This window comes from Hakea prostrata, chromosome 2 (genome assembly GCF_041222555.1).
Source record: "Hakea prostrata isolate BN-2017 chromosome 2, UWA_Hpros_2, whole genome shotgun sequence".
In the NCBI taxonomy this organism is placed as follows: domain Eukaryota; kingdom Viridiplantae; phylum Streptophyta; class Magnoliopsida; order Proteales; family Proteaceae; genus Hakea; species Hakea prostrata.
In genome coordinates this window covers 37976162-37988056 of record NC_142601.1, presented here as the reverse complement: position 1 = coordinate 37988056, position 11895 = coordinate 37976162, and the positions used below count along the sequence as shown (strand labels likewise).

Here is an 11895-nt window from a genome sequence, read left to right as displayed (position 1 = left end):
GTTGTGGATCACACACTTGGGTATGCCAGGTAGGGTACCGGCTGAGTGGATGTGACAGAGTGGTATCAGAGCCCAAAGTTCAAGGAAATCCTAACCACAGAAAACAATAACGGAACATTCCTGAGTCATAGATCTGAAATGACTCCTCTACTCTTAGAAGTGAATAATAGAATACTTGGATTAGAAACTTAACCAATGAAGCATAACTGAATGTTTCTGAATAACATACCATAATTATACTTAAACAAATGTTACTTAATACAATAAAAGAAAGTGCATAATACACAATAATAAAGTGAAACAAAGTGAACTTCATTAATTTCAAAAGTTTTTACAACGATTACATCAGATAATGCATAAATGGAGATCCTAAAGTACAGTCTATCTAGGTGATCTCCTCTGATCTCGGAAATCTCTGAAGTCCTCTGCTAGCTGAGACACCTGATGCTCTATCCTATCCTGCCGTGACTCCATCCTCTCATACATCTGCTCCTGTCTGACCTCCATCCTCTCCAGCATGGAAGTCATTGATCTCATCTGTGCACCGAGATCTGAAGTCTCTAGAACTGCATGAGACGGACCACCTGTCTCGAAGTGTGATGAAGGAGGAATCTCGTGATGCTTTGGCTCAGCCTCGTGCATCTTTGTGTCATCTCCAGCCTGATCATCACTATCAGGACTGACATCCTTTCCTCCATCATCAGACTCCTCCTCCTCCTCCTCTATCTCATCGTCCTCATCCTCTAGACCACGAGACCTCACTGTCTGTTTTAGCTTCATCTGTCAGACGGTCCTAGTCCCGATCGTATACCCCAGTGAACCAGTGTCCACCGATGTATCCTTGAAACTCACGCCGGAAGATCAAAGTCAGTAACCTCCCGTAGAAAAGGTTTCGCATGCTAGGCCACAAAACCAGATCCAGCATGACCTGCTTAATGATGTAGGAAAGGTCTATCTCGAAGCCCATGTAGATGCGGTAGATAACCAAGGCCTCCATCACTGTGACCCGATGGTGATGTCCAGCCTTCGGCATAATGTTTCGGCCGACAATGCGACCGATAATCCGTGCCGAATGTATATCCGCCCACTATTCCATGGAGTGTGGCATCGTCGATCATCCCATAGCATAGTACATATCTCGTGCAGCTCGTATGGCATCAAGTAACTGTCTATCCCTGCTCCCGCAGGTATCCAGACACACTGCTGTGGGTAATAAGGTACCCGTAGGATCTCAGCTAATGTCCTTGTGGAGAAGCGAATCCATTTCTGAAGGACCCTGCTCCTGAGGACTAATCGAAGAGGATGTTCTGGACCTCTAGACTCCTCTGTAGATGTTAGGTTGCTAAAGAACAACCTCACTAGCTCCGCATATATCGGAAAATCCTTGGTGAAGAGATGTGTCCACTCCATAGTGTCAAATCTCTGCCGAATCCTGAACACCCTGAGCTGTCGAAGGTGAAGTAGATGTCCGAGCTCAATACTACAGTAACTGAAGTAGGCCTCGTACAAGAACTCGGCCTGTGGTGTATCGAATATGTTTGGTCACCGAACTACCTGTCTAGGCTCTGAAGGAACCTGACCTCTACCCCTGAGTGCCCCTACCATACGACTTCGACCTCGTCCTCGCCCTCCTCTCTGCATGGTGTATGTCTGTGGAAGAGACAAATGACATTGCTAGTTATTGCTACTTCAAGATTTCAACCAAAAGGGTATTCTCGTAATTTTTTGAAAAATTTCAAATTTGGGGAAAATTCAATTTGAAGATACTAGCATGTGCACAATAATTGGAATTGCATGATCATGAAGTTTATTTGAAGAGAATCGATCGAAAACTTGGTTAAAAGTGGAAAATTCAGCAAGAAGAAATTTGGGGATTTTTGCAAACTAGATCAAAATTGAATTTTTGAAAAGTTGGAATTGGTCAAATCAAACTATATGGACATATCTACAATATCATCTTGAGCATGTAACATTTGATTTCGTGCGAAAACTCCAAGCGGTTTGTGAGAAATCGAAATTTTTCTAAAGTTAACGATTTCGGTACGAAAACATTGTGAAAGTGCTAGAATGTGTTAGAACTTGTTGTCTATGCATGGTGTTGTGTTTAAAGCCTAAGGAATGTGTTTCTAAGTATTCCTAAACATCATTTCTAGCATTGGATACAAGTAAAACATGAATTCTAAGGAAATGCAAGCATGAGAGATTGTATATGAAAGAAGAAATGAGAGATTTACCTTGTATATGATGAATGTGTGATGTAATGTTGTTGTTGAAGCACTAAAACACCTCAAGAACACTTGGAAGAACTTTGGAAGACTTTCCCCAAAGCTCTCTCATGTTTTGGAATGTTTAGAATGAAGTTAGAATGAGGAAATGAGGAAATGAGGCTTAAAATGTGAATTTTCGTATTCTGTGAGCATTGGTCGACTGGGCCAGTCGACCAATCAATCGACCAATGGATACAGTGACCTCATTTTCTGCTGAATTATTGGAAAATGTGATTTTTGTCCTATGGATTATTGTTTGATGGCTAAATGGATGTATTTAAGCATGATTTAAATTTTCAAATCAGTTGGACATGTGGATTATGATGAAACTTCGAAATTCGGTGTTTTTTATATTTTCGGTTTTTTGCGAATTGGTTACTCTGAGAAGTGGACGTGGTGGATCCAGTAGCAATGGTGGTCATGATGAGATACCTCATGGAGGTGGTGAGATACCCAATGGTGGTCATGATCAGCAAACCAACAATGACAATCAGGGTACCAATGACATACCCGGTGCCCTGAATGTTGGAAACTTTCGTGATATTGCCAATATCATGGGCAATATGATGCAGCAGCAAGCAGCCCAGTTTAATCAGATGCTGACGGGTTTCATGACTCTGCATAATGAGACTCATGCTGGTGCTAATGTGAATCCTCATGCCGCAGTTTCGAATGCAGGAGGTTTAGCTGGAACTCCTCATACTCATCTGATGGAGAGTTTCCTGAAACTACAAGTGCCCACCTTCACTGGAGTGACCAAGGACCCCTTGTTTCCTAACAAGTGGCTTCGTGAGTTAGAGAAGGCTTTTCAACATCTACAATGTTCTGAGGCCCAAAAGATTCTATTTGCTGAACAGAAGTTACAACATGAAGCTGATGCTTGGTGGACCTCCACTCTGCCTGTTTCGGAAGGTTTGCATGCGGGTGTTGTAACTTGGGAGTTGTTCAAGGAAGCTTTCTGCGTGAATTTTTTCCCTGAGGCAGTGAAAGATGCGAAGGAAGCCGAATTTATGGTTCTTACGCAAGGATCTTTGTCTATGTTGGAGTACCAACAGAAGTTTGAGGAGCTTCATTTCTTTGCTCCTAACTCTCTGAGGCTTGACCTCGCCAAGGCCAGAAAGTTCTTTAAAGGATTGTGCCCTGCCATTAAAGCTTACCTCACTGTCCAGCCTATAGTGAGCTATGCCCAAGTGGTGCAGAACTCGAAGAAGTTGGATGAAACTGAGGAGGAGAATGCACGTGTGCAAAGGCCTTGGCAGTCGAGGAACCCTGGTTTGTTGGATCGTAATGATCGGCGTTTTGTGAGACCTACACCCCTACCCCACTCCGCTTTTCAGCCTAGGAGTGTAGGTTAGAGCCCAAGTTTTCAGCAGCCCGGCCAGTTTAGACAGTATGGCGGGAATCGACCACCAGTGAATGCAAATGCTAGGCCTGTGAATGCGAATCCTAGGCCTTTGGTTCAGAAGCCCACTGTTGCAGCTATTCCAGTGGGACCTAGCAATCCTGTTTGCTTTTTCTGTAAGCAAGCTGGTCATTTCGCTCATGCTTGTCCGAAGCGACTTGCCCAGCAGTCTACTCTTGTAGTGAAGAATGCTCCTGCTCCTCCCTTTGGTAGAGTGTTTAGTATTTCCAGTACTGAACAAGATGCAAGCCATGATGTGATTACAGGTACATTGTTAGTCGCTTCTATTCCTACATTTGTCTTATTTACTACGGGTGCTTCTCATTCGTTCATGTCATTTGCATTCATCAAGAAGACTAACCTAATGCCTGAGAAATTATCTAGTTGTTTATTGATTAGTACACCTACTGGTCCTATTGTGAAACTAGATAAAGGGTTAGTTAAATGTCCTGTGTTGATTGGTGTGAAGAACTTGGAAGCTAATTTGGTACTTCTCGATATGAAGGACTTTGATGTCATTTTGGGAATTGATTGGTTGACAGCCCACAAAGCTGTGTTTCTTTGTTCCTCAAGGAAAATTCAGTTCCATATCTGTGGAAGTCCGGTCTTTGAATTTCAAGGTGAGAAAAGAAGGGTTTGTGAGAAGGTACTGTCTGCACTGATGCAAGTCTATGCCCTAGTAGATGATGCTTCATCTTAAGGCAAGAGTAAAGTGGAGAAAAGAGTTGACGAAGTCAAGATTGTCTGTGACTTTGTTGATGTCTTCCCTGATGATCTATCGAGAGTGCCTCCAGATAGGGATGTTGAGTTTATCCCAAGAATTTGCCCGAGGAGACTCCAAAGGCACATTTTTCAGGGTTCAACTTCATTTGATGTTTCCTCAGGACTGAGAAAACCTCAGTCAAATCTGCAATGTGATTTGCTTTTGTAAAGCTTTTCACCAGCATGTCGTCAACATATGCTTCAACATTCTTTCCTATCAGCTCTTTGAAAATCTTGTTGACGGCCCTCTGATATGTTGCTCCTGCATTCTTCAGGCCAAAAGGCATGACCTTGTAATAATAGCTTTCACGATCAGTCATGAAAGCCGTATACTTCTCATCCTCCTTATTCATAAGGATCTTATTATACCCTGAGTAGGCATCCATGAAACTTAAAGTTTCATATCCTGCAGTAGCATCTATCAAGAGGTCAATCCGAGGCAACGGGTAGCAATCTTTTAGGCAAGCATTGTTTAGATCCGTGTAGTCTGTACACATCCTCCACTTCCCATTCGCCTTTTTCACCATCACCACGTTGGCCAACCAAGTTGGGCACTCGATTGGTTCTATGAAACCAAAATTCTTAAGTTTTTCAACTTCGTTCCGAACGGCTTCATACTTTTCAATAGAGAAATTTCTTCTTTTCTCGTATCACTTGGTTTCGCCTTAGGGTCTATCCGAGTTTGTGCTCTGCAATGGCCCGATCGATCCCGGGCATGTCCTCGGCAGACCATGCGAATACATCTTTATTCTGTTGAAGAAATAACTTCAACTCATCTTTAAACTCTTCCACTGTTCGGACCCGATATAAGTAATCTTTTTCTCATCCTCGGTACACGACTGGATTTGCTCCAGCTTTCTCCACTGGTTCGGGCCTTTGCATCTCTGTCTCTTCCCGATCATCTCGAACTTCTATGGGGAGGGCAGTAACCTTCTTCGGACCCTCCTTGTCTTTTAAATAGGCAACATAACACCGCCGAGAGATCTTCCGGTCAAAGGAGACTTGACCAATTCCCATATCGATCGAGAATTTTATCTTCGGGTGCTTTGTCGAAACAATAGCACCTATCTTGGATAAAGATGGTCGCCCGAGAATCATATTATAGGCTGGTAGTTCTCGAACCACCAAAAAATTGATTCGGACAGTTGTTTCTTTAGGAAAAATTCCAATGGAAAGATCCAACTGAACCGATCCTTCCGCTACTGCAGATGACCCTGCAAAGCCATATAGGTGTGTAGATGAAGGTTTCATCAAGTCCCGATCCACCTTCAATTTTTGATACACTTCGTAAGAAATTAGGTCAGTGCAGACCCTGTATCAATCAATACTCTATGCACTTCCCGCCGTGCAATCTCTACCTTGATGACTATAGCATCATCATGAGGTAAACAAACGTCTCTTTCGTCTTCTTCGCTAAAGGTGATAGAATCTTCACCATTCAGCTTCTTCCGCTTCTGCGCCTCTCCGGCTCCAACAAATTTGTATTTGGTTTTTAAACTCCGGAATGATTCGGGCTCTGGACCCCCGAAGATGGTAAGGATCGGTGACCGAGTAGCAGCTTCAATCACCTCCTTGCCTTTTTTAGACTTCGGGGCCTCCCTCGATCGTTCTGAACTAACCGAACGATCCCTTTTTGGAGCAGCCGCACGTGGCCCACGTGGCTCCTCCCTTCTCCTGCTAACAAAATTGGACAGATGTCCCTGAGACATCAATCTTTCAATATCCGCCTTCGGATGACGACAGTCATTAGTGTAATGACCATAGTCCTTGTGGAATCGGCAATACTTTTCCCGATCCTCGCTGCTCTCCGGGTTTCAAAAGAATTTTAGGCGGCCACTTCAAAATATTTTTTCTTTTAAGGATATTCAAAATATCGGCCCGAGGAGCATTCAATGGAGTGTACTCACTTCTACCGGGGGATCTTTGGCACCAAGGTTGGGATTTTCCAACCCAATCGCGAACATTCTTTTTTGGCTTCTCGCTTCGCTCAGAGCCTTTTGTTCCTTATTGGAGACTTTATTATCTCCTTGGCGCGCATCTAGAATCTCCATGACTTTAGCCGCTTCGGCATCTCTGTACCAACTCAACATAAGTCGTGGGTATATCCTGTAGTAATAACTCCGGGGAGTTTCCGATTTGTGAGTCCCTGTAAATAGAGCGGTTCGGCTACTTGTTCATCCAAGTTTTCTATCTCCATCGTCACTTTGTTGAATCTTTTCGAAACTCTCCGATCGATTCGTTCTTTCCTTGTTTGACAGAAACAAGGTTTCTTCCGTTTTCTTGACCTCGTATCCCACTCGGAATCGCCCTATGAATTGGCGCGCCAATTCGTCAAAGTTTACGATCCTTCCCGAGGGGAGGTTAGAAAACCACTTTTGTGCCGCTCCGGTTAGAGATGAACCGAAAACCCGCATAAAATTTCATCGAATTACCGAAACCGCCATGGTCCGTTGGTAATAGCCGATGTGAGCTGTTGGATCTCCGGAGCCATCGAATGTTGAGAAGGTAGGCAAACGAAAGTTATGGGGAAACCGATATCCCGCAATTGGCTCAAGCAAAAGGAGTCTTCCGAATGACTGAGTAAATATCCTCGATTATTCTTCCCTTAGCCAACTGCCCTAACTTCTCATTGATGTTGGCCAATTCTTGACCAATCTGGGTCGGGTGATCTTCAGCAATACGATCACGACCTCGATTAACACGATCATCAAGTGCTACCCGATCATCACGAATAGCCCGTCCTTCCACGAAAGTTTCTCTCGTCACGAACTGCTTCGATCATCACGAACGATTCTTCGACGGTGGGTGAGTGAGTTCTTACCCCGTATCCAACCTTGTATTTGAATCAGTTGTACTCTCTTGCGGTCTGTCGAACCGATCGCCTCGCCTTGGTTGATCATCAATCCTCCGAAGTCCTCGGTCTCCTTCCACGGAAATTCGATCAACATTCCGGTCTTCAGCCATTCTTTGGTCACGTGGCAATGCACGTCTCCTTGAATCGTGTTGATCGGGTTCTTGTGGTAAAACCACTCATCCGGTGAGCACGCGGAGTGCTTGGCTCACCTCCAAGAGTTGAATCTTTACCTGATCCAATTGATCTTGGATTGTATCGGGAGGAAGATTACGTCCTCCCTGGCCATCATCCACCTCGATAGGATTTTGGCTTTCCTGGGGAATATCTGGATTATTCACCCCCGGTATCTCGAACACCGGAATTGCGTTGTGCTGCGGCTGCTGATCTAGTCACCATGGCTTTTTCAAGTGATTCCCACAGACGGCGCCAAATGATGCGTCCAAAATCTGCTCAGCCCTTGGATCTCCACGTGATGTCCTGCCAAAGCGAAAGCGTCGGATGTGGCCCAACCGCTAGGGTCGGGAGTCCACCTCCGAAGGCTAAGTCGATTGATGAACTTAATCACAAACGGCTCTGCTAGAAGCACGAGCTAATGAATGAAGAAACGGGAAAGGTGATCTAGATAGGTGACGCCGATAGTTTGGATCTATCAGTATGTATCTCCGAACCCGAGTCTCGGATAGTATTCTTTTTGATCGATTGATCCGTCCCTCACCTTGTATCGTAGTGAGGTTTATATAGAGTGTACCTTCGAATCTCCTTCGTTGGATGCACTCGAGCCTTCTTCGGGTAGTCGTTGGATCTTATCAATGAGATCCGTTGAGTGATAGACTTCTACTAGTTTGGGCTAGTAGAGGACTCTTGAGATAACCGTTAGGTTATGCAATAGTTATCCCTTTGATGATGATTATCCGCAGCCGTCAGTTTGAGTCTGCTGTCATCAGGGTGATTACCCTAATCCATAAGTAAGATTAGGGCACGCTTGCAGCCCAATAATCTTTCTTCTTCAACAAGCCATCTTCTGGATCCGGTTCGCTCGGGAGCGATTCGGTTTTCTCCGTCTCGACCGGAGTCGAGGGTCGGATCTCACGGTCCATGACACGGGTTCCATGTTGTAACTGATCATAATGTAATGTTAACTCTCCATATCACAAACCAAAGGCTAAACTTCTTTATCTTCCATATAGTGATAGCGTAGCCTTAGCAAACCTCATAAGATCCTTGTGTTATACAATTCTTTCTTTTTCTTTTTTTCGTTTTCCTTGTGTTTCTTTACCCAAGCTGATACATGTTTGTCCCATGCACACAGCTGGTAGTAATATTTTCAAGAATCAACACACACACAAATAATAATAATTTGGGCACAAATATTAACTTCCATTTGTACCCTATTTACACCACCACTAGATGTGCCCAATGCAGAAACCTATGATACGAGTGTCCAACCTAAACCTTCTTCTGAAAAAATGTATCCAACGTAAACCTTAGTCATGACTACTGTTTCATGATTTGGTTTATGAATAAGTTTTCCACCAAAAAAAAAACATACAGAGGGGCGGTAATAAAAAAGATTATCTTTAACGACAGTCAAAATCAATAATAATTCCTTTTACTATAGTAAAGTGAAGTGCGGAATGAGAATGAAAATCACTGAAGTATCATTAGTGGTTTACAAAGGGGAAACCACTTTCATAATGTTCCATTATCTGAAGTTTTCCTTGAGATACTTCTATAAATACCCTAACTTTGGTATCCATCATTCACAACACAACTCTTTCATCGTATTAGTCTTATCCAAACCAAGCGTTAAGCCAAGCACAACTGGTGGAAATGGCAATGTCTGGTGTTCTTTTAGCAGCTCTAGCTCTCATATTCATCGTCGTTGTTAATGCTTCAGACCCTGAATCACTCTCTGACTTTAACGTCCCTGAGGGAACCGATGAAAGCAAGGTTGATGGAGTCTTCTTCACTTACACTGGCTTACGGGGAGGTGCCACATCCTCTTCGACCAATGGCTTAGGCCGTAAGTCTGTTACCGTAAGCAATTTCCCAGCTCTTGATGGCACTGGAGTGTCCATGGAGCTCCTTGAGTTCCAAGCTGGGGCTGTGAACGTTCCTCACACTCACCCAAGGGGAGCAGAGATATTGTTTGTTGTGGATGGTTCCTTAACTGTTGGTTCCACAGACAGCAATGGAAAACTGTACAAGAATGTGTTGCAGAAGGGTGATGTGTTTGTTTTCCCCAAGGGATTGCCTCACTACCAAGCCAACTTTGACAAGACCAACAAGGCTGTTGCTGTCTCTGCTTTTGCCAGTTCCAATGCTGGTACAGTCTCCCTTCCTAAGAACCTTTTTGCATCAAACATCCCTGATGAAGTTCTTACCAAGGCCTTCAAGATATCTGCTGACACTCTCCAGCAACTCAAGACCAACAACCAAAGCTGAAGACTACTGCTTCCCTGATCAATTTAATTCTCAGTTGTAAGCATAGTAGGTAAATAAATAAAGTAAAATAAAAGGGAAGAACAAATGCTATCTAAGGGAACTTCTCTTCATCATGTACTTTAAAGCTCTTCTGAAATTGATGATCGATTAGCAATACTGGAAGTCATACATCAGTTTAGTTTTCTTTCTTTTTTCTTAATGAACTTCGTTAATAATTACAAGTCGGAAAGATTATAAAATACGTAGCTTCACTAATAAAAAGGAAACACAAAGCACTACGAGCATACAACAGACATACTATGGTGGCTAAAGATCCTTTGAATAAATAGACACCAACTTCATATTGGAAAAAAACAACTAGCTAGAACATGGCATAGAAGATATATTCCAACTTCATAGAATTGATATAGAAGAAGAAAGAAGATCTTGCACCAGTGAAGCAAAACAACATGAAGGATGAAACTTGAAGATGATCACCACAACATGAATCACGTACGATGCCAAGGTTTTCACAAGCAATCAAGGTGCTCACTCCAGCTGGACAGGTATACCATCATTTGGTATTTTGAGCTTCTAAAAGATAAAGATCCCTTTGCCTGTGTGACCTTGAGATATTTGTATCTCTAGGGTGGAGATGACCAGCCATAATGTCCACCCTAAGTGAGATGCTAGCCCTCTAATGCTCATATCCAAAATGCCTTTAAGCTTAGCTTGACAATTACTAAAAAACCCCTAAAAGAGTTAGGGAACAAAATTACAAAACTGTCATCATATAAAACAAAACAAGGTTGGTTTTGCAAAAAGAAAGAAGAAACTAAATAAGCTTTTACTAATATATAAAAACAAATTTGCAAAACCACTTCATTGATAAATCCTTTCAGAAGGCAGTCAATAGGTACGCGTACACTTTTATAATTGTCAAATCAATGGCAATGGAGCACTAGTCACTAATATCAACACTTAACGCACACATAATCTTTACATGGATGGACTCCATAAATTCAAAGTGTACCAACCATAGAGAGACTAGTCATCATATCTCCCATAGTCTGAGCAATTTTAACTTGCACCCCTCAAACACATCATAGTCAATAATGTATATTTATGTAATAATACATTATGACAGGTGCAGTCAAGTCGATGACTACTAAATGGTTCAAACCGGATGATCATCCATAAAACTAGTCTAAACAATCCAATGGCAAAACCCAACACCAAAAAAAAAGCCACATAAAAAACCTCACAAGCCAATGGAGGCAGTATGACGGTGGGCCACCCTCATCAAAGCGCAATGCATGACTTCGAAAAATACTAGAAATGAGTGAAGGTTGAGTATTTGACCAAAACCAACCACCTTTTAGGTTATTTGTTATAAAAGTAAGACAAAAATATGGATGACAAGGTCAAGATTAAATGTCTAATCTTCTAGAATTAGAGTGAGAGTCAAAATCGGGTTATGGTATTTAGTGTCAAGGGTTAGGGTTTTGTAAAGACCGGCTCAAGGCTCAAGTCATTACCCGAAAGACTGGAGCTTCAACTTGTAATGCATAAACTGAATATGGGTATTTGGTAGAGCCTAGCTAAGAAAATGTGCCAAATGGTCATGGTTGGAAACAAATTGACCATGAAGTTGACGAATCACAATGTGTTTGGTGCCAGGATGAGATACGGATGGGTAGAGAGGTAGCTGATGTTAATATATTACACCAAAAAATGGGAGCTCTCTCGAGTAGGATGACGAGTTCAATGAACAACATCTGAAACCATATCAATTCAGTGTCTGAACCAGCAAGAGCTTTGAACTCAAATTCCATAGAAGAAGGGGCCACATATTGTGTTTGTGGGTAAAATCACATATCAAATTGGTGTCAAGTAAATGGTAAAGTCACCAGTGCAACTAAAGCAACATCACATGCCCCCATGCTCGAATTCTAGTGGAGATCCTCTCTACCTAGCCTGCCTTTCCACCCATCTACCCACATTCATATGAGTGTGGGATTCATGTACACAACCTTGCCTTAACATAGGTAGACTCCTAGAACCGCCATGTGGCACATAAAAAGTTTTTAATCATTAATTATATTTTGTTCCTTTTCAAACTGGTCCAACTAGGCTAGATCACCAATTAACCTTATTTTCATTCATCCAACAAATCAGTTAAAAAA

At 42.6% G+C, this 11895-nt stretch overlaps 1 protein-coding gene across 1 annotated transcript; it reads left to right on the top strand.

Moving 5' to 3' along the window:
* Positions 1-9049: 9049 nt before the first annotated feature.
* LOC149024307 (germin-like protein 9-3) lies at positions 9050-9908 on the top strand. The gene has a single exon (XM_089142926.1). The coding sequence runs from the start codon at positions 9116-9118 to the stop codon at positions 9728-9730; it is 615 nt and encodes a 204-aa protein (XP_088999052.1). The 5' UTR covers positions 9050-9115; the 3' UTR covers positions 9731-9908.
* Positions 9909-11895: the final 1987 nt, after the last annotated feature.